General features: G+C 42.5%; 1 protein-coding gene across 5 annotated transcripts in view; it reads left to right on the top strand.

The window, feature by feature from the left end:
• CARMIL1 (capping protein regulator and myosin 1 linker 1) overlaps nt 1-14,826 on the top strand; it is a 255,934-nt gene extending 241,108 nt beyond the window's left edge. For all 5 annotated transcript variants that reach the window (XM_053245618.1, XM_053245615.1, XM_053245616.1 and 2 more), the window contains 2 exons: nt 4,872-5,012; nt 13,768-14,826. In XM_053245618.1, the coding sequence (XP_053101593.1) occupies nt 4,872-5,012; nt 13,768-13,904 (278 nt within the window). In that variant the 3' untranslated portion in view covers nt 13,905-14,826. The remainder of the gene's footprint in view (nt 1-4,871; nt 5,013-13,767) is intronic.
• The last annotated feature ends 8,752 nt before the right edge of the window (nt 14,827-23,578 follow it).

A 23,578-nucleotide genomic window follows, 5' to 3' on the forward strand; every position in this document is an offset into this window, starting at 1 on the left:
GCCTTTCGACCAAAGCAAGAATGTCCATACCAGCTTCCCTCAAGCTATCAGCACTGCCACATGTGCCAGCTCCTCGGACACCTAAAAATATTACAGGCTCCAAGGTGCCCCAACTGCTTAAAAAGAAGCAAAAGAAAAGAGACAAAACTGCTGTCTCCTGCTTGGTTTCGATGCCACGAAAACAGATGGCATCTGTGGATACATCCGCAATCAAGGACTACTATTCCCAACACACTCACTTGGAGCAGGAACTCCGCCAGAGCCCTGAGACCAAGGGTGGTCCTGATATAGATGTGGAATCCAACCTTGATCGGGATGTTGATTCTGATCAAGAATCCCTGCTCCATGACAGGTATTCTGGCACATCACGTGACCGCTGGGAGCAAAGGGAGCGGCAGCATTTAAAAGGCAGACTGCACTATTCATGGTTCTTACCTGATTAAAAGAGGCACCTTTTAACTTGGTGATTCTCTTTGTTTAGCAGGGGGAGAGTAACTGGCCCTGTCCACCCCCAGCACAGTACCTCCAGTGACTGTTGCTGGTGTCTGTCTTATGTTGTTGTTTTTTTAGATTGTGAGCCCTTCGGGGACAGGGTTCCATCTTATTTGTTTGTTATATCTTTGTGTAAACTGCCCTGAGCCATTTTTGGAAGGGCGGTATAGAAATCGAATGAATGAATGTGACTACTATGCAAGGGAATGATCACCAGACTGTTATGGACTCCCTTACCGCAAACAGGTATGGAATACCTTCTTATGGAACCTGAACCAGTCTACCACCACTGGTACCTTAGAAACCAGTACTGTGATTCAAAGTCATGGGACTGAGTTTCTGAACATAGACGAAGCTCTCATAGGCATTACTCACTGATCTTAGTTCTGCTCACCAGAGCATATAACTCCGCAGACCTCCTCAACAGTGACTAACAGCACATAAAGGTCTTGGGATGCTGATACAAAGCATGTCTTGTCCTCCTCATCAAAGAGGAGCAACCGATCATTGAATCTAAAGGAAGGTGCGGCTTCTGTCCCAACACCTCCCATTCATTCAAGACATGCACATTACTCCCCCAATGACTGAGGACCCAATGCAGAATTCTCAAGGTCCTCTAGATTCAGATGATGAGCCTGCCTCCCTTCAAGATGCGACCAATGAGCTAATCAACCCTGCAGCTCTGGATTAGATAGGAGATACGCCTACTCATAACAGATGATTACTGTCCGTGTGCAGAGCAGTTGCAAAGGATGGCTTCTTCCCTGGGCCTAGGAATGCAGCAGGCTCCCCAAGAACTTAAAGACCCAGTTTTGGGCCTCATTTAGTCTGGGAATAGGGTTCCCATTTCACTCCCTCTCCTCCCAACTGTTTCGGAAGTACACACACACACACACACACACACACACACACACACACACACACAAAATAAATATGGTACGTCAAAGAATGCAGGCTATCTTAAGAACATAAGAACAGCCCTGTTGGATCAGGTCCAAGGCCCATCTAGTTCAGCATCCTGTTTCACAAAATGGCCCACCAGATGCTTCTGGGAAGCCCACAGGCAAGAGCTGAGGGCATGCCCTCTCTCCTGCTGTTACTCCCTGCAACTGGTATTTAGAGGCATCTTGCCTCTGAGGCTGGAGGTAGCCTATAGTCCTCAGACTAGTAGTTATTGATTGACCTGTACTCCATGAATTTATCTAAACCCCTCTTGAAGCCATCTGGGCTATTGGCTGTTAAGGGATGTGCACAAAACCGGTTTGCCCGGTTCAGTTCTAATTCAAACCGGGTTCGAACCAGGAGAAGGAGGTTCAGTTTTGGTTTTGCTCAAACACCCCCCCCCCCGGGTTGGTTTCAATTCAAACTGGTTCAAACCTCCAAAAGTGGGTGGGGTTGTAGCTGGCACCCATGGGTACCTACTACCCAAAGCAATCAGACACTTTTATGATTTTTTAATGAATTTTTGAAATTTATTTATATTTTTTTACTCATAGGTTATAATGGGACTCGGACCAGCCCATTATTCCCTATTGTGGATCACCCATGGGTGCCAACAACCACACAAACCCCAAAGCAATCGGACACTCCTACGACTTTTTATGAATATATGAAAGATTTTAAATTATTTTTCTCATAGGGTATAATGGGACCTGAACCAGCCCATTATCCCCTGTTGTGGAGCACCTAGGGGCACAAAAGTGGGGTGGGTGGTAGGCACCCAGGGGTGCCTGCCACCCACAAAACCCCAAGGCAATCGGACACTCCGATTATTGGTGAATTTTTAAAGTATTTTTGAATTCCTCATAGGGAATAATGAGGATTGCAGCAAATGTATAGCTTCACTTCGGGGGCAAAGGGGTGGCCTAGAGCAGAGTGTGGTGGGTGGTAGTGCGCAAGGGGGGCAAGGAAGCTACCAGCATAATTTGAAAGGAATTGGGCAAAGGGCTGGTTTTTAAGTGATTTTTGAAGTTTACGTGTCTTTTAAGGTTAGCAAATGAGAGTAGATTCATGGTTTGTAATTGAAAATTTCATATGCTACCAGAGAATCTACACTCAGAACACCTCAGAAACAACAAAACCCAGTACCCCCTGGGTTAGCAACCCATGGGGGTGGTTGGCGCCCTCTGTGCACTACACCACCACTCACTCTGGGCCACCCCAGCACCCCCCAAGTGTCTTTAAGGTTTTTCTCCATAGGGAAGAATGGAGATTTCAGCAGCCCCATAACTGCACTCATGGCTAGGATTTTCTACTGCTTCATATTTATCTAGTATCACCTTTTCTAAGTATTGGTGGGCCTTTTCTAGAGCCCGTTTTAATGCACTGCCATCTGCATTACTTTATGGCAGATTCTATCACTGGCCAATAGACATGCAAATTTGTCCTTGTAGCTCTAATGGAATTGAGACGGTTGCTCATATTCTGCTCCACGGTGAGTTGTATAAAGGGGTTAGGAAACATTTAATTGTACCCTTACTATCACGACGTTTTGGTTGCTGTTGAAGCAGTATTCCTAATTATCTGTTAGTGAATTTCTCCTCGAAGATAAGGATACTGATATTTCTTACCCAGTGGCAAAGTTTTGCTACAGTGCTAGCAGAATCCGGAATATTTGGGGTTATTTGAACGTATCTTGTGATTTGTTGTTGCTATGTATTTATTTGTTTTACTGGTCAATGGACTGAATAAAGATGGTTGATTGATATATTGTGGCAGAGAATTCCCTAGGTTAATTATGCATTGTGTGGAAAAGTACTTCTTTTTGTCGGTCTTAAACTTCTTAGCAGTTGGTTTCATGAGATGATCCCAGGTTCTAGTGTTATGTAGAGGAGCAGATTTTTCTCTTTCCACTTTCTCCACACTATGCATGATTTTATAGACCTCTATCATGTCTCCCCTTAGTCTTCTTTTTTTCTAAACTAAAAAGCCCCAGGTGTTGTAGCCTTGACTTGTAATTAAGGTGCTCTAGGCCCCTGATCATCTTAGTTGCCCTCTTCTGCACCTTTTCCAGTTCTACAATATCCTTCCATATCCCATGGTGATCGGAACTGTACTCAGTACTCCAAATGTGGCCGTACCATAGTTTTGTATAAGGGCATTATAATATTAGCAGTTTTATTCTCAATCCCCTTCCTAATGTTTCCTAATTATTCCAAGCATGGAATTCCAAGCAACTTTTTCACAGTTGCCGCACATTGAGTAGACACTTTCAATGAGCTGTCCTCCACCACCACCATCATCATAATTATTATTTACATTTTATATCCCGCTCTCCTCCAAGGAGCCCAGAGCAGTGTACTACATACTTAAATTTCTCCCCACAACAACCCTGTGAAGTAGGTTAGGCTGAGAGAGAAGTGGCTGGCCCAGAATCACCCAGCAAGTATCATGGCTGAATGGGGATTTGAACTCGGGTCTCCCTGGTCCTAGTCCAGTACTTTAACCACTATACCACACTGACTCCTACACCACCATGACCCCAAGATCCCTCTCCTGGTCAGTCACTGACAGCTCAGACCCCATCAGTGTGAATCCTAAGCCGAACTCTATAGATGTTGCGAGTTCTCAGCACGGCTCCTATCAGAAACCGCTCTCGACGCATGCAGATCAGGACGGGGGGTAACTGGATGCCTTCAGCTGAAGAATTTATGCCACAGCTAAGAGTAGAATTTATGCCAGCTAAGAGTAGCCAACCACCAGGGCTGCATGGTGAGATGTGTGCATTTCCTCTTTGAGAAACATCAACCATTCATAAATCAGTTGCAGTCAAAGCAGAAGGAGGCGGCTGTGACATTGTTTTTCAAAGGGCCTAAAGGATCACTAAACAATTGCATTCAGCTTGCCATGATGCAGACTGTGGCTCAAGATCTATGGCAGAAGTGATAGCCCTGTGCAGCCATGCAGGCTCAAATCTACCTCACTAACTCCAGAAGCTAAACTGTGCATTGAAGACTTGCCATTTGATGGGGAGAACCTTTTTGGCAGAGAGAGTGAATTGGGAAAGGAGAGACTCTTCCCTCCTGCAAAGGACAGACCCAACTAGCACCCTTTGTATATGTGAACACTTGTCTTGTCACATTTAGCTTGGCCTTTAATCATACTGATGGTATGTAGTGGTCTTCAGCTATGCAACAGTTAGTAAAGTTATTTGACAAATATTTTAATACCATTTTTGTCTTTGCATATATCTCCCCCCCAGTGTGTGTGTGTGTGTTGGAATGTTTTTGTGCCCCTGTTTATCAGACTGTACCTGCTGTGTGCTGTCTTTCATTTTTAATCATTGTATTGGGTTGGGCAGTTATAGGTGCAATTTTGTAAGAAGTTATACAGCTAGAGCGTGAATTCATCTGTCTGTGCCCATTTGACTATTTCTACAGAAGATATCCCTGAGTCTCCATCTGGTCCAGGTTCCCCTAAAATCGCTCTGCTTCCCCCTGTTTTGAAGAGAGTTCCTTCTGATAAAGAAAAAGATGGTCAAAGCAGCCCTCAACCCGCTGTCAGATCTCTTGCACATGAAGGTAAGAATGTTAATCTATTTTCTAGTTCCTTTTCTGTCCAGTTTTTTTGGCCTTGTCTGTTAGAAATGAGCCATTTCCAATGTTCATGGTTGTGACTTAGTCTGTCATAACAATGTGTAACTTGCCTAATTATGTATTCTAAGTGTGCATACATACTTTATTGGACTTCAGATCTTCTTTCACAGGTATTACTTCCACTCCTGGCTAATGGTCCTAATCACCCCTCCAAGTATATTTCCTGTTCAGCTGCAGCCAACCCTATTCCCCCATTCGAGGGGGAGAGGAGACTGGGGCACAAGGGGCGGGGGAGGTGAGCAGAAGGTGGGGGGAGTGTACTGCCACACAGATGCTCTTTGTGGGTTCAGCTAGTATTTGATAATTTCATTAAATAGCAAATCATTTTTTCAGCCCAGTTCACTCAGCCACCCTCCCCCCGCAACCTGCATCCCACTTCCTTTATCTTTCACTCACCTGCCACTTGCTTGGTGTCCCTCCCTTTACTTGGCTCAATAGTTTCTTTCTCATGGCTCCTGCCCTCCAACAACTGGACTTAGGTGGTCACGTGGACTTGCTGGCCTCATTGGTCTGCCATTTGGCTGACTGGCTGGTCAGCCAGTAGGGAGGCAAGTGTTAATGCTGCTCAGGGCCAGCCCTAGCAGTTTTGATGGTCTAGGTGAAGTTTGTATTTGTCCCCCCTCCAGCGGAGAAGTTTGAAGCCCTTGCTTGAAATTATGCCCCACAGGCTGTTCATTTGCTGGGTTGAACGACCAGCCCATGCAGCTGACCAGTGAATGACTAGCCCCATCTGATTTGGGGATACAGTGGGAGAGGTGAAAGGGTTGAGGAGCTTGGAGCCCGCCTGATGGCTGGTCTTCCTCCATTGCCGCCACCACCACCACCTCCCTCCTCTCAGCAGTGTAGGCCCTGTGATCCTCAGGGCCATGCAACATATCTCCCTGAGAAGCAACTTTTAACAGCACTGTGAAGAAATTTCCTCTGTGACCAACCAGGCTGGGCTGCAGCCAGGTCAACCATCACGTGTACCACTTCCTGTTTGGCGCGCAGGGTGTGTGTGTGTGTGTCTGAACCAGTGTTCCCTCTAACAGGGGTTCCCAGATGATGTTGACTACAACTCCCATAATCCCCAAGCAAAAGCGATTGCAGCTGGGGATTCAGCGAGTTGTAGTCGTCAACATCTGGGAATCCCTGTTAGAAGGAACACTGGTCTGAACACTTGAGAAACCAGGATGGGTTTCACCTGAGCAGCTACAACAGTAACAGAGTGGTAGGGATGGGGTGGAGACAGAGTGCCTTGAGGGGGGAGGAGGAAAGCAAGCCAGAGACCGGTCAGAAGGTGGGCCTTACCCACGACTTCCACACAAGGAGCTATAGCACTGGTGGGCAGGTAGCAGTGGGACCTGTGGCCACCCAAACTCGATTAGTTTACTCTGTCAGGTGGTGGTGCCCTAGGTAACTGCCTAGGTCTACCTAGTGGACAGGCCAGCTCTGTTGCTGCTTCTCTCCTTTCATTTCCAACGACTGTGTGCTGGTGCTGCATAGCTTTCATTGCCCTAGACCAATTGGGAAGAGAGGAGGAGCATGGCAATATGACAATGGTATGAGCTGTTTTAAAGTGAAGAGGGAGAATAAGAGAAGGCACAAATAGGTGGCACAAGTTGAGGAGCAGAGCAAGAGCCAACCACAGCAAATGATCAGAATAGAATTGAGTGAGTGCGTGTGTGTGTGATCAGAATCTGCGGACTTTAAAAAGTGCCCCATATCCACATCTGAAACGGTCTACTTCCGTTTGCTCTGTGGTGTAGTTGGCCCTGCACAGACCCCACAATCACAAGTGCACTTGCATTCTTATTGCTTTGTGTACTTGACTCAACATGATTTCCAGAAATGGGATTCTGTCAGAAAGCTCTCTAGTGCTCCATCTGTTGGAAGGCAAGCTCAAGTGGAGCACTATGGTGAAGCTCAGAGCCATTTAACACATTATGCAGGAACTAAACTGGATGTTCTACCAAACATACACTCACAACTCTCTGACAAGTGCCACAGTACTTCCAAACTAATGTATTATTTTTGATTTGATTTGATTTGATTTGATTTGATTGATTTCTATACCGCCCTTCCAAAAATGGCTCAGGGCGGTTTACACACAGAAATAAGGATTAAAAAGATGGATCCCTGTCCCCAAATGGCTCACAATCTAAAAAGAAACATAAGATAGATATCAGCAACAGTCACTGGAGGTACTGTGCTGGGGGTGGATAGGGCTAGTTACTCTCCCCCTGATGTGTTTACACATACACTGAAAGCATTTTAGATGCACACCTGTAAATGTAATACAGGTGGCCCTCATTATAAACGGTTTCAGCAACTACAATTTCACACAACTACAGATGGGTCTAAAAGACCTAGTTTCATTATCTGTGGTACTAAAAATAAGTGATTTTCACCTATGTGTGGTTCCTGGGCTACTGGCATTTCCAGTTCAGAGCTGCTCCCCGCAAAAAAAGCCCTCAAAATGGCAAAAAATCAGCCAGTGGCATGGGGGCGGTATTGCTGGAAGCTAAGGTACTGTGCTGTATTCTTTTATTTCTGCTTCCCTCCTGCACATTTTGTGATTTTTGGCATTTTTTTGGTGCAGGAACCTAACCCCTGGATTTCCATAGAGTTAAGGTTTCGTTACTCGTTTCCGTACTCGCAATTGTGGCACGAACAGACCCCCGACAAATAATGAGGGCCTCCTGTATGAAGTGGTCCTTAAGTGAACATAAAGCATGGTTTACCTGAAATACACCTCTGCTTTTTACTAGAACTGACAGAGTGTTAGTGATGGCAATATTTTACTACAGTGAGTTAGATCCAAAGAAGTACAAGTCCACACTGCAGTCTTCTGTGCCGCGCCCCCGTTCCAAATCCATTCTTGAGGTTCAGGAGAGCCTCTGGAACAGCATGGAATGGGATGTAAAGCAGCAGCTAGAGATCATTTTTTGTTCATATCCCTTTCTGCTTGTGCAAGTGATAGCTAGGTCCAACTCAGTGTACTTGGCACTTCTCAGTATTTCCCCATCCACTCACATTGTCACTAAATAGTGAGTGGTTCTTTCTTTCTTTTTCTTTCTTTCTTTCTTTCTTTCTTTCTTTCTTTCTTTCATTGTGCAAATGTATTCTTTTCAGAAATCTTCTTTTCAGTGCATTCATAGGGGAAAACTGGAGCGACAGAAAAAGAGAGATATGCACAGAGAATATCAGTTGAAAATTTCCTTGCTCTGGCAAGTATTTGGGTATAAGCATTAAAACCAGTGATGGATGATAAATATGAATATTATTTTTCAGTCCTGCAGTTCTTCAGTCCCTCCATTCTATATTAGTATAAATGCTGTATATGTCAGGAAAGCAAAAGTAGGATTGACTAAATAATTCAACACTGTATCACAGTAACATAGGAACATAGAAAGTTGCCATATACGGAGTTAGACCATCGGTCCATCTAGCTCAGTATTGCCTACACATACTGGCAGTGGCTTCTCCAAGGTTGCAGGCAGGAATCTCTCAGCCCTATCTTGGAGATACCAGAGAGGGAACTTGGAACCTTCTGCTCTTCCCAGAGCAGCTCCATCCCCCTAAGGGAAATATCTTACCGTGCTCACATGTCAAGTCTCCCATTCATATGCAACCAGGGCAGACCCTGCTTAGCTAAGGGGACAAGTCATGCTTGCTACCACAAGACCAGCTCTCCTCTCCTCTCCATCTCTTCTTGTTTCAATAGTACTTTTTTTGGTTCCAACTCTATATCTGCACTGGGTGACATACACAGTTACTCTGGAACAAGGAGTCCTACTCTGGAGTAAGAAACTTTCTTATTGAATGAATTCCTTTTTCTGAAATAAGACTCCTTCTTCCAGAAAAAAGAAAACTCTGTTGTCCATAACATCTACTTGCATTTCTTTCCCCTCTATCTCCATTTTGACCAATAGATGAGTTCTTGTACCTGTGATTGTTGCCTAAATTTGCTTGGCAAACATGGTGATAAAGCTCATAAAAGAACATAAAATCACCTTATAATTTAACTCATGAGGTTGCTTCACTGTGCTACTTAATACATTCCCAGAATTTCAGGATGTGGAAAACATCAGAATTTTCATAATTATGGCTGTGAAATTGTATCATATAACCATATGAGGCTGAGTATGTTGCTGATGAAGCTCATTGATTAGGCTTCTAAATCTGAAAAGCTTTGCCTTTGAGTTACTGCAAAACTTTTATGAGGGAAATAAAAGTTACTGCATTTCTAACTACTACATTTCATGCGTGTCACTCATATATCTATTTTAGGATGCATTCTGGGCTTCTTTGGGACAGCTGACATCTGTAAAAGAGAGATGTTCAGGCTGCTTAGAATGAGGAAATTATTTCTCCTGTGTGTTGCTTTTCCTTTGTGGAGGGGGATGGTATGTTCATATTCTGAACTAGGCAGTTCTAGGTCATTTCCCCCTTTTGGCTCTCCCCCCCCCCTTTGGCTTTTGGGGAAGCCAAAGGAAGTGTTTTCATCTTTGTGCACTGCCCTTTGAGAATGGTCTGAAGAGCAGTTTAGAATTATTTAAAACAAATAAAAGAACTTTCGGATACAACAGTCACATACCTTATTAGGCAGCACTTCCTAATCTGGATAGGTTATGTTCCTAATAACATCTGTTACAATTCAGATAACTGTAAAAATATTATCTGGAGGTCAGGAAATAGGAGACAGTCCCTTACCTTATGTAGTTGGTCTCAGTCACTGGCTCCTACAGACGACATCTCCTACCACTGAGCAGTGTGGCTCCTGAGAAACTTGAGACTAGATTACCAAATGTAGATCTTATCCAATACTCTACTTCAGGCAGAAGAATAGCCATATTAAATTCTTGTTTCTACAACTGAAGTTGATCCAGTAAGAAACATCCATCTTAATATTGGTCACATTCTCTAGAATCAAACATTGGCAGTTCTCTATATTGAAAAGGGACATTTAAAGAATTGTAAAGTGTTATCTAGAGTAATTGCTAACTGAGCAAAGAGGCACCGTGCAAAGTAGTGATTCTCTTATATTTAGCAGGGGGAGAGCAACTGGACCTATCCAACCCCAGCACAGCATCCCTCCAGTGGCTGTTCCTGGTATCTCCCTTATGTATCTTTTAAGATTGTGAGCCCTTTGGGAACCATCTTATTTATGTATTTATTTTTCTATGTAAACCGCTTTGAGGACTTTGGTTGAAGAGCAGTATATAAATATTTGTTGTAGTAGTAATTGTTCACTAGTATGATTATACCTTTTAATTAAGCACCTGTCTTTTCTAAGAGCTGTACTTGTAAATACTGTATTTAATTTTCTAAGTTGAGTTTGAACTTCATTAGTCTCAGTTTCAATATATCACTGCTGAAGCCTTTAGATAACTTAATAGGTATTTTTGTTCAGTGCTTTCCTGTTTCAGATTTACTATTAAGGAACAAAAGTCCAATATTTCTAGTAAACTTTCCTATTTTTTCTTGAACATTTGCTCTGATTCTACCTAAAACATATGAAGTAAGCCACTTTAATATTTGATTTAAAATGTGTGTTTGCAAAATCTTATAGATGCTTTGGTTCTCAAGCACTGAGTGTGCTTTGTATCATTTAAATCCAAATTAATTTAAATGACTGGGTTTTATTTTATTAAAATAATTTAACAAGAATTAAACTTTTATTGCCTTTTAAAACTTTTTAAAAGAGTTAAACGTTTATTACCTTAATTTCAAGCAATATTGTGAATAATTGTACTAGTTTGAATTTTAGACCTTTCTGAGTTTGTGTGCTAATGATTGATGATAAATTGAGGAGCCACTAAAACTGAATTTGTTGTTTTGAAGCCAATCTAATCCCACCCACACACCAAATTCATTCTAGGATTGAATCTGCTCAGATAATCTGTTCATGGATATCAAATTCAAAGGTATCATGGGGGAAACCCAATTAAACCAGTCATGGCAATGACCCCAGATTATTTCCCGAATCAAAATATATGACTTATCTCACAAAAATGGGGAAATCATTTGTATGGTGTTGCATTCAAATTAACTTTATTACTGTATGCTTAATACTGGTCTTCAGGTCATGAATGAGTAATAGGACATTTTTGTATTGCAGTCCCCAAACAGTCAAATAGACAAATGTTCCAAGAGTTTTATTTATATACTAGCTAGGCCAGGCGCAGAGCATCTGTGCTTCTGGCTGGCCCAGCCACCACCACTGCCCCCCCTTCTGGCGCCCGCTTCTCATCCCCCTACCCACACATTCTGATGGGCCGGCTGGCCTGCCCGCTCCCTCTCCCCCCACCCCACATTGTATGGCTTGCGGCCAGGCCAGAAAGCCGGCCCCCCACCTCCTCCTCTCGGTGGGCGGCCGGGCCAGGTTGGCCCACCGCCATCGCCTCTGGTGGCCAGGCTAGGCCAGCCCACTGCCACCTCTGGCCGCCACCACCTCCTCCTGGCAGCCAGGCTGGCCCGCCACCGCTGCTGCCTCCGGCTGACTGGCAGTCAGGCTGGCCCGCCTCCAGCCAACCGGCGGCCAGGCCAGCCTGCCGCCTCCTCCAGCCACCACCACCATTGTCTCCCGTCCCCGTTGCTTTTTCCCAGGCAGCTCCTCTCGCGAGAGCTACCACACATGGGATTAGCGATGGGTACATTTAGGAGAATTAAATATATAGCTAATACACAGACACATTCTAAAAGAAATTGCAATACTTCCTGAAAGATGCAGTGGCTTACTCAGAACTGGAGTAAACAATTATGAATAGCAATAAAAAATTTTTTAAAAAAGATTAAAATTGGCTTTCTACATTGTAACATGGCTTATAATATTAATATTGACTGAACCTTATCATATTGCATTATTTTGAACTACACAACATTTTTCTTCTTCTTTGAAGTCATGGACAAATATGTTTTTCAAAGCAAGTAATTATGAACTTCATTTTAGACTGCTTATTTACTTGCACCTTCCTCTTTGGAAAATAAGAAGAAGGCCATGGGAAATAAGCTAAACTCTAATCTACAAATATACATTTTAGCGGGGGGTTGAAGGGAAGAGACATGCATGCATCCTTTACAGGTTTCTTCATCTAGATGAGTGGCATAAATAGTAATAAATAGAGTGACATGAACAAAATAACAAAATAACTAAAAAATAGAGTGACATGAACAAGTTCCTTTTCAAATCATTACCCAGTTTCTGTGTGGAAGGTTGGAACTGCTTCTAATCCCTGAAGTTTCTAAAGTGCTGTGCTGAAGAAAAGCACTGCTAACAAAAATTTGCTTCATATTTTAGCTATTCAGTGCTGATATACGTGGGCCTTGTAATTAGGTAATGCAATGTATTGCAGCTCAGGAATCAAACTTTTAAATCTGATTTTTAGTTTTAAAAACGCCATAGGTATTTCACTTCATCTCTTCTTTTCTCTCAAACTTTCTTGGTCCTCCATTTAGAATCCCATGAATCTATTCTTGTATTAATTCTGTTCTTGGGGAAAAAATGTTGGATGACAGGAAAAAAACAGATTTCCTCAGCTGCAAAATATGTTGAAATTTCTTCTGTGGTTTGTTGAGAATATATTTCATTGTGTGTGTTAGTCATTGGACCTTTTAAGATAGCAGAAGTAGGTTTCAGTCATCATTCAGAGGAAGTTTTCTAGTTGTTTTTGGAATAATTGTTGATTTTGTGCATGTTTAAGTGCTTTATTTATAAGCGCTTCAAATAACATACAGGCCTGTGTGCTGTTGACCACTTGACATTAATCTGCTCTGAAAGCCAGTAACAAAGCATCCTGCTTTATACTTACCCCCTTCTTGTCCATGATATTTTACATTGTGTGTGCAATATAAGAGGACTATAGAAGAAAGAATTGGTCCACTCATCATTGTAGGTGATTAGTCATCTGTACAGCAGTAAAAGCTTGATGTCAGCTTAGCTATCTTCATAAGGCTATTTGTATGAAACACTAATCAGGACTGTACAGCTGGCATTAATTAGAAACTCGGTGGATGCAGAACATCCGTAGTTCTTAAACTGACATAATGTTTGATACATACATTTATTGCAAATGCTGCTACTGTGTATGGAATACAATACATTGTATTTATGGATTTATTTAGTATTCCAAAAACCTTCAGTTTAAGATGAGAGTTCAGATACTTTATGTTTTCATTTACACTCTAAAACATTAAGATGGGCATCTTGCAGTTAAGATGGGAAGTTAAGATAGGCATCTTGCCATTTTCATGTTTTTTAGAGCCTGAGTGAAAATTGAAAGCATCTTAACTCCCATTTTAAACCAGGACCACTGAATTCCTAGGCTTTTTGAAAAGGAAAATCTTATTGGGTATGATGGGAAACAGAAGTGTAAGTGGCTCTTACCAATGCCAGCTAGGTGGAGCCTCCATATTTGTAGGCAGTACACCTCTGATGGAGAGCATTCATGTTCAACTTCATCCATGAGCAGCCCACTGAGACCCTTTGGATCAACACTGATTTCAGTCACCTATTGTTTGGAATGTAGGATGTGAGCTTTTGAAGTTGCACAGAACTCTCCCTTGGGATGGATGTTGTAGAACATCAGGAACAAATGAATGGATGCACCTGTCTTGTTCCTTGTCTGCAGGGAGTGCCTTGGTCGTGTTATTGCAGAGTCTGACTTTTCCTGACTAAACATTCTGTATTTTGACCCAGGTCCAAAGAGAAGCCCAGGACACCAGACTTACGAATCCCAGGAGCAGAAACAGAGATCTTTAAGTAAAGATAGCCAGCAGGAAAGCAAGTCCAGTGATTCTGGAGAAGAAGCAGATAAAGATTTTATTTTTGTGTAGTTGTTTGGTCATGTGCTTGGCAGTGCAAAGTCTTTTGTAGTAATAAGGGTACAGCTATCAATTACCCTTCTTTTTAATCAACTGTTTTTATAGAAGTGCATTTTATGGTTGAAAAAAATAATTACCACCAGTGCAATCAAATTTCATGAATTTGGTTCTTTTCCCCGGCAACCCATATGTTTTGAGACATTCCTTTTTCATGCCTTTGCTAAAGCCAGCAATTATTCCATGTCTTCTACTTGAATTTCTCTAAAGCAGCTACAAAAACAATGCCTTGCAATAGGGCTTTTGGGGAGGGAAGAAGCTCTAAGCAAACTAACTGGACACTTTCTTACACTAACCCACACTGTACAGCAGGAGAGGTGTTGTACTGCTGAATGTAAATGTGTCAAACTTGCACGCAACTTACTTTATAAATATATCTTGCTGAATGCAATTGCACATTGTAATTATATCAACAGAGCACATTAATAAAAGAATTTGTATAAATAATATATATTAGATGCTTGGATATGGTTTTTACATTCTCCTTTGGGAGACTTTTTTCCTGTTTGTTGTACTGTATATATGAACATCACCTCTTACATTTTGTGTACTGTTCAGAAGCACAACAGAGAAAACATCTGAATTATCTTCTTGCCATGCATCTACATCATAAGTAAATGTATGTTGTTGATTGGAATGAGGGCAATGAAAGTTTTATTAATATTGGTATTTTCTAGAGGCCGCCTTAAGGTCTGTCTGCATCCTCTCTAACTTTTAATGTGCACTTCTAACAGAAAAGTAATTTATCATCTGTAAAAGCAATTCTAATTCTTTTTCTTTGCATATTTCACAGGCATTTACTTATAGTACAGGCTGAAGGAATTTTATTCATAATGTATATTTGTACCAATAAATGATTTTACAACTGGAACAGAAATCTCTACTTCTTTATTTTTTCATGCCACCTTTGAATATTTATGTATTTTTAAACTTTATATTTTATTACTTGAGTACTGTCAGTCAGAAGTTTATTGTGACCTACTGACCAGCAAAATATAAAATGCCTTCTATATGAGGTCAATATGCCAACAAAATAAATACCAGGGCAGGGAGTGGGGGGACCTTAAAAACATAAATAAGCATTTTAAAAGGCTGACAGTAAACACTTCAAGTATCTTTTAATAAATATAAATAGGAACAGAAATGTATTTTGCTACTCTTCCAGTAAAATTAACCAGACTTGAAAATGGTAGAAGCAAAGAGATATAAAACTCATCAGATCTACCAGGACATTTTGCAAAAATGGGGGAAATAAAATTGTTACGCATGTCACATCAATAAAAGCAATACAAAAATACATGGGATAGTGATTTAGCAGCACCTGAATCACAAGGAGACAGTCTTTCACTGTAGGGAACCTTACAGTAGCTACCCTTTAGATGAGCTGAAACATTACGGCATGTCAGTGTAAATGCGCTTTGGTATTTCAAAATCATGAAAGTCTGGAGCTAGGTGGCTGGAGCAAGTCTTATTCCACCGTATAAAATCACTTGATCTGATTTTATAAGGTGGAATAAAGCTCAGGCCCTTTTGTAATCTATATCCCAGATGCACTGCTTAATGACCAATTTAGTTTTATCCCAGGGGTATTAAAAATTGGGGAGAACACCCATAAAATGATGATTTACCTACAAGAGCCTCCAATATTCCATATACTTTCAAACCCTAACCCTAACCCCTGCTAACTTGACAAAGAAAGGCACCTTTTAACATGGTGATTCTCTTTATTTAGCAGGGGGAGAGTAACTGACCGTATCCACTCCCAGCACAGTACTTCCAGTGACAGTACTTCCACAGTACTTCTATTATTATTATTTATTTACACAGTCAACCAGTCAATAACACCAGTCTGACTGTGTAAATAAATAATAATTGAAATAATTTTGTGATGATATCTATAATAACCAACAGTATTGATGATAAAATTCAGCCATCCCAGGTCCTTGGGAAGGACTCGATGTCTGGATAAAACAAACCAGTCAATAACACCTGTCTGACTGTGTAAACAAGAAATAATAATTGATTAATAATATGTATCAGTCAGTGTCAGTGGCGCCCTCAGGAAAAAGATCACTACTACTACTACTATGAATATTTATATACTACGCTTCAACTAAAGTGCTTTACATAGAAAAACAAATATATAAATAAGATGGCCCCCTGTGCCCAAAGGGCTCGCAATCTAAAAAGAAACATAAGGCAGATACCAACAACAGCCACTGGAGGGATGCTGTGCTGGGGTTGGATAGGGCCAAACATTAAAAATAGGCTGCCAGACACAAGCCTCCGTTGTAATCAAACTAGATTCCAGTCACTAGACTGCATTTAGGACACAACAAGGTTCTGAGAAGATTGTCCTTAAGAACTCACACTGGCCAATTTCAAAATCTGTATAGTTGCAATAAATGCATACCTGTGCTCCAAAGAATGAATGAGTGTAATTTGACTTGACGGCACTTAATCAAAAAAGACTTTGATGGCAGATAGAATAAATTGCCCTCTATTCACTTCTTGAAAATCTAACAATAGCAGTAATATTCCTCTGGGCATTTCTAGTTACATGCTTGCTTTGGGCACTCCAGGATCTAATAGCATGGAAATCCACCCCTAGATATTTATAAACCTGCACCTGCTCTATAGGATTCCCATGAACTGACCATTTATGGAACATAAGAACAGCGCTGCTGGATCAGGCCCAAGGCCCATCTAGTCCAACATCCTGTTTCACACAGTGGACCACCAGATATCGCTGGAAGCCTACAGGCAGGAGTTGATGGCATGCCCCCCTCCTGCTGTTACTCCCCTGCAACTGGTATTCAGAGGCATCCTGCCTTTGAGGCTGGAGGTGGTCTATAGCCTATAGACATCTCCTCCATAGTCTAGCAGCTGATAGACTTTTCCTCCATGAAGTTATCCAAACCCCTTTTAAAGCCATCCAGGTTGTTGCCTGTCACCACATCTTGTGGCAGAGAATTCCACAAGTTGATCACGCATTGTGTGAAAAAGTACTTCCTTTCATTGGTCCTAGATTTCCTGGCAATCAGTTTCATGGGATGACCCCTGGTTCTAGTGCTATGTGAGAGGGAGAAAAATTTATCTCTATCTACACCATGCATGATTTTATAGACCTGTATCATGTCTCCCCACAGTCATTCTTTTTTCTAAACAAAAAAGCCCCAGGTGTTGTAGCCTTGCCTCATAAGGAAGGTGCTCTAGGCCCCCTGATCATCTTGGTTGCCTTCTTCTGCCCCTTTACCAGTTCTACAATGTCCTTCTTTAGATGTGGTGACCAGAATTGTACTCAGTACTCCAAGTGTCACCGCACCTTATTGGTTAGTTGGTCCTTTAAAGAATACCAGCACTTTAGTTTTCTGATAGTTGGTCAAATGCTCTTTAGTAACTTGAGTACATTTTAAAAAACCACCTCATTATAAACCAACAGTTTCAAATGGCTTCAAATTTCTTACATTTTTGTTCATAATGTAACAAGTAACTTTATGAGACAATTTTTTTCATTGCTTCCCTTTAAGTTCAGTCATTGCTACTTCTGAGATTATGATCTCTCAGAATTTCATGCATACTTCTAAGACACAGTCCACCAAATTTTGCTTCATATAAGTCTCTTTCATTTCAGTGGGCAATGTGCAAGAACAGTACGTGGTGAACCACACTCTTGGTGATTTTCATTATTTGCACCCACATCACACTGAAATCAAGAGAAGCTGAGTTTTTAAAAATACTTTTTAGTCCCATTCCAGTTGGACTTAGAGATGAGTCGCATTTTGGCATTGTAACGGTTGTACTTGCCAGTTATGCATAATGAGATGGTTTTCACTCATGGAAAATTGCATGGATCGGTTTTCTGTATGCTACTGTGAACCTTGGCATGCAGAAGTCTTGGTTTAGAGGTCTTTGCATTCAATTGGTTGGAACATGTCTTGCTATATATGTACAATAGTTACCATTCCAGAGGTGGTTGTCAAATGCTTCAGCTGCAAAAAAACTTCCATGGGATGATGCCTCAGAGCTACAATAAGCTGTATGTGTAGAAGTCTGGCCTTATCTGCTGTTTTGTTGATATAGAATTCCAGTCTTAATCTTCTTTGTGGTTACAAACCTTGGCCTTTTAGTCAGTCGTCTCGAGGCTCTTAACACAGAAATATTTCTGTGGTAAATTTCTTTAAAACAAATGGTAGGTATCTGGCACTGCTAACATTATAGACCACAAGATACCTCTTATGCTGGTGGTTGTCCATTTGATAGTTTCAGAGGCTCAAATCAAATAAACAAGAATAAAATTTACCTTAAATGGATGTTTCTAAGGTTTTGTTTATCTCTACAAGGCATTGCACGTGCATGTGTTAAGAGGTTACACTCTTCTTTGTGTGTACGATTCTGAGATGCAAACAGGTGGGGAAAGGCTTAAGCGTCACTTTCCTCCCTATTCATCAGCTCAAAATTATAGTCTCTCAAGACTTCATTTAAGAAGATAACTCTTAGAATTCATGTGGCACACAATTAGAGGACCAACACTAAGTTTTCATCTTCATTCTGTCCAATATAAAGCATTCTAAGCAATGTAAAAAATGGTGACTGAAACAGAGTAATTCTATACATAAGCAAGCCTCAGTGATAAATTCTCTGCCATTATTATTGGTATAAGTGGATAAATAAAGTTGTGCCCTCGAGTCGGTGTTGACTCCTGGCAATCACAAAGCCATGTGGTTTTCTTTGGTAGAATGCAGGTGGGGTTTACCATTGCCTCCTTCTGCGCAGTGTGAGATGATGCCTTTCAGCACCTTTGATTATTGCTGGTGCCCTGTATAGGTGTTTCCCATATTCTGAGAAACATACCAGAGGGGATTCAAACCAGCACCCCTTGCTCACTGGGCAAGTCATTTCCCCACTGCACCATACTAACAGTATAAACCAGATCAATTGAACTAGAAAGTAAAGAATAAGCATGCAAACCTTCAGTTCTGTTGAGAAAAATCATTTATGTGATGTCATTATCTCGGAGTTGGAGGAGATTGTGTTTACTCATACCTGATTAACAAAGCAATCTTACCCTGGTTTTGCTATCTTTCAAGTCTTTTCTTTTTCCCTTTCAGTAAGTTGAGGTGAAAATGAAGAGCCACAAGAGGATAAAAGCTGTCTTAAAATAATTGTTTTAATTGGACTAACCCTGCCCAGAAAGAGGGGGGGGGGCTGCTATCTAGGCAAATTCAATTTGCTTACTTACACTGAGCAAAGTAAATTCTCTGAATTCTGGGATTCTCAGAAAGATGCATTGAAAGCAAATACAAGTGGAGTGAGCTTCCCCCACATTTCCCATCTGTTGTGTTCACAAAGCACCATGCTAGAAACAGCCCAGTGGAAGTGAGTGCAACTAGAACAATTGTGATTAAAGAGCTAGAGACGGAAATGGCCATCCACATCTATTCCATCTCATTAACACTAATATAAAATCAATTGGATTGACAATGTGATGATCAGTCAAGTGTTTGTAACAGAATCCCCATGTTCGGTTTCTATGTATTTTGGCTGTTTTTCAGTACCATCTTGTTTTTATTCTTGCAAAATGAATTAGAAGATGATTGCCAATCTCTTGATCCAACCGAGAATTTGGGCCATGTCAGGCTGTTAGTGTTGCACTTTCCCCCCATGGCATTGCACAATTTCTCCCTTTCAGAATTATGGTGGAACAAGCCAGAATACAGACAGCTTTTCTTTCTCTTTCTCCCTCCTTACCAAAGAGAGAGCTGGACTCAGCAAATTTAAATACATTTGCTTGACTGGTTTGCTGCATTGTTCTTTCTCTCTCTCTCCCTTGCTGTGTACAGATGATAGCTTTGCCTTGAATTGCAGGTGGTAATAGCCCTCTTTGGTTGGGGAAAGTGGGGAGGAAGTCCTGCCCACTGCTGCTGTCATTCACTCTCTCCCGCCCAACCAACAGGCTCATGGTGCTATTTGTTTGAAGGGGGATGCATTGTGTGTTCACCAGGGATTCTGTGAGCTGCAGCCTCAGTTGATGGTGCTGATAACGTCTGAATGAGCACTGCTCATTCTGATAACATCTGAAGAAGGCTATTGTTGACCAGACTTCATGGTAGACCAGAAAAAGTGTGTACACACCAGAGCTATGTGCCTGTGGCCAAGGCGCAGAAAGGGCCAAAGTTGCATCTCTGTTCCTGCTGTGCCTTGCCTTCAGAGGTGTAACGGGGGGAAACGGCGCCCAGGGCAAGCTCTGCCCTGAAATTGCGCCCTCCCCCCACCCCCCCAGGCCCCCACATACCTGCGCCAGAGCCCCCCTGGCCGGAGTGAGCGCGACGGTGGCAGATCGCGTGGCGGGAGTGAGCGCGGCAGTGGAGGCGGCGGATCGCCGAGTGCGGCGGTGGTGGATCGCTGACTCGTGCGGCGGTGGCGGGCGGCGGCGCCGGCGGATTGCTGAGTGCGGCGGTGGCGGGCAGTGGCGGATTGCTGAGTGCAGGCATCAGAGCGACGCCAAGGCCTGCCGTCTGGCCTGGCGTCGCTTCCCAACTGCAAGGCGCGCCTGCGCAGTTCATTCTATGAACTGCGCAGGTGCGCCTGTGCAGTTGGGAAGCGACGCCAGGCCAGACGGCAGGCCTCGGCGTTGCTCTGCTGCCTGCACTCGGCAATCCGCCACCGCCGCACTCTATGAACTGCGCAGGCGCACCTGTGCAGTTGGGAAGTGACGCCAGGCCAGACGGCAGGCCTCGGCGTCGCTCTGCTGCCTGCACTCAGCGATCCGCCGCCGCCCGCCGCCGCCGCACGAGTTGGTGATCCGCCACCGCCGCACTCGGTGATCCGCCACCGCCGCACTCGGTGATCCGCCACCGCCGCGCTATCCAGGGGGGGTCGGGGGGTATGCCACTTTTTGGCCCCCCCCCACGTGACCCACCAGAGTGGCACCCAGGGCACGTGCCCTGCCTGCCCCCCCTATCGTTAACGCCCCTGCTTGCCTTGGTTGCCTTCCTCTCCTTGTCCCAGTCTGGCTTTTACTTGAGCTGCGCAGGCTGGTCATTAAGTGGTTTGGGATTCCCAGCAAATGACCAGCCCACATAGACTATATGTCTGACTCTCCCACGGCATCTCCCCTCACTGCCAAGAATCATTCTCTTCTTCTTTATGATTAAAATTTATTCAACCAGGTACATCTTTGTGATCTGGTATAGTAAATACACTACTCAATTGAGATTAAGCAAAGTGTGCGCATTTAAGAAAGGAATTAAGTAATGTCCCCACTTCCTTCATTGGGGTTGTAGGACCAGTCAAGCTACCAGTGCTGGACCAGGCCTAATGCCATAGTCATATATTAAGTAGAAATCATTTCCAATTGCTCTTTAGAAATTATCATCTGGTCATAGCCAGTGATTGTCTGATCACCTGTAGCAGTGTACTCACCACAGACAATGAGATCAATGCATTTTGCAAGCCTACTGTTGTTGGCATGTATGAATGTATGTTTTATCTGTGATAAGGTTGGTAGTAGCAGCACATATATTATCAGGGTGATTATTTTGCTGGAATTTTACAAGTTTCTGAACCCTACATGTCCAGAGAAAAGTAATAAAGCTAAATTGGATTCTGTTAAAAATATCCAGGATGGATCTGGAAGGAAATTCCAGTGACTGTTGCTGGTGTCTATCTTGTGTTTCTTTTTAGAATGTGAGCCCTTTGGGGACAGGGTTCCATCTTATTTATTTATTAATTCTCTGTGTAAACCGCCCTGAGCCATTTTTGGAAGGGCGGTATAGAAATTGAATTAATAATAATAATAATAATAATAATAATAATAATAATAATAATAATAATAATAATAAAAAATAAAAAGATAATAAATAATAGCAGATGAAACCGTGGACCACCTAATCAGCTGTTGTAAAAAGATTGCACAGACTGACTACAAACAAAGGCATGACAAAGTAGCAGGGATGATACACTGGAACATCTGCAAAAAATACAAGCTACCTGTAGCCAAAAATTGGTGGGACCATAAAATTGAAAAAGTTGAAGAAAATGAAGATGTAAAAATATTATGAGACTTCCGACTACAGACAAACATCTGCCACACAATACACCAGATATAACTGTAGTTGAGAAGAAAGAAAAACAAGTCAAAATAATCGACATAGCAATACCAGGGGATAGCAGAATAGAAGGAAAAGAAATAGAAAAAATCACAAAATACAAAGATCTACAAATTGAAATTGAAAGGCTGTGGCAGAAGAATACCCAAATAATCCCAGCGGTAATTGGCGCCCTGGGTGCAGTTCCAAAAGACCTTGAAGAGCACCTCAACACCATAGGGGCCACAGAAATCACCATCAGCCAATTACAAAAAGCAGCTTTACTGGGAACAGCCTATATTCTGTGACGATATCTATAACAACAGCAACAAAATTGACAATAAAATTCTGGCATCCCAGGTCCTTGGGAAGGACTCGCTGTCTGGATAAAACAAACCAGTCAATAACACCTGTCTGACTGTAAAATAATAATAACAGTGATGATGAAATAACAGTTTCATTTTTCTTTATCTTTCAGTTACGTTCTTGCATAGCAGGTGTTGAATTAGATGTGATGGGTCAACTTTGTTTGTTTGTTGTTAAATTTTTATACTGCCTTTCATTAAAACAATCCCAAGGTGGTTTCCACAAACATTTAAAAACAAGACTATAAAAATGACACAATTAAAATATTAAGCAAAAATATAAAACAAATCTGACTAAAAAGATTTAAAATACAAGCATTAAAACTGTACAAAATACAAAGAAGCTGCAGTAGAGACCATCATAAAAAAGCCTGGGTAAAAAGCCAAGATTTAACACGCTTTCTAAAAACTGTGATGGAGAGTTTTTCATGTTTGTTCAGCCATCAACATGTCTTTGATCTATTTCCCACACACATTGGATGTTTATTTTAACATCCAAAGGCCCTTTAGTGAAGTCATCTTCACTATTTTTCAAGAGGGGGGTCACTTTGGCAATTTCAGCGTGAGAGCCATTTCCCACTGTGTTGACCTCCTCACAGTACTGAACTTCTTTCCATGCTGGAAAAGAGAGAGACAGGGCCTTATCTCGAGAGCTCTGTGGGGGAAGTACATCATGGATGCCTTCCCAGATGGTGCAAGGGTTCAAGGGGGCTCTGTTTCCCTCAAAAGAGCCCCATCTGCGCTCAGCAAAGGGCAAAGGGGGCAAATGGCCATCTCTGCAGGCTGCCTGGGGGGCTGGGCAGAGTCTTTCACTTTGGCCAAAGCTTCATACAGGCCCAATGGACAGTTAGTCAGGGAGCAGCACTTCTGGCTGATGGGAGTTGTGACTCATGCCAGGGCCAAGAACACTGCTTGAGTGGATTGTGGTGTCTGTCTCCATATAATCTCAGCTGCTTTGAAAAACATCCTTAACAAACGCTTGCCTGTCTTTATATGCTGCCAGCAGGGCTGTCCCTAGGGGGACACAGGGCTGGGGGTGACTGTGTGGGGCTTAGAATGTGTGGGGCTCCATGGGGAGGTGGTTGTGGGGGAGATTGCCCATGTGACCAGTGTGGGGCCTGCCTCCTCCCACCTGCACACCCCCTCCAAGATGCAGGGAGAAAGCACACAGCAA

The sequence above is a fragment of the Hemicordylus capensis genome, chromosome 4 (assembly GCF_027244095.1).
Source record: "Hemicordylus capensis ecotype Gifberg chromosome 4, rHemCap1.1.pri, whole genome shotgun sequence".
Lineage (NCBI taxonomy): Eukaryota > Metazoa > Chordata > Lepidosauria > Squamata > Cordylidae > Hemicordylus > Hemicordylus capensis.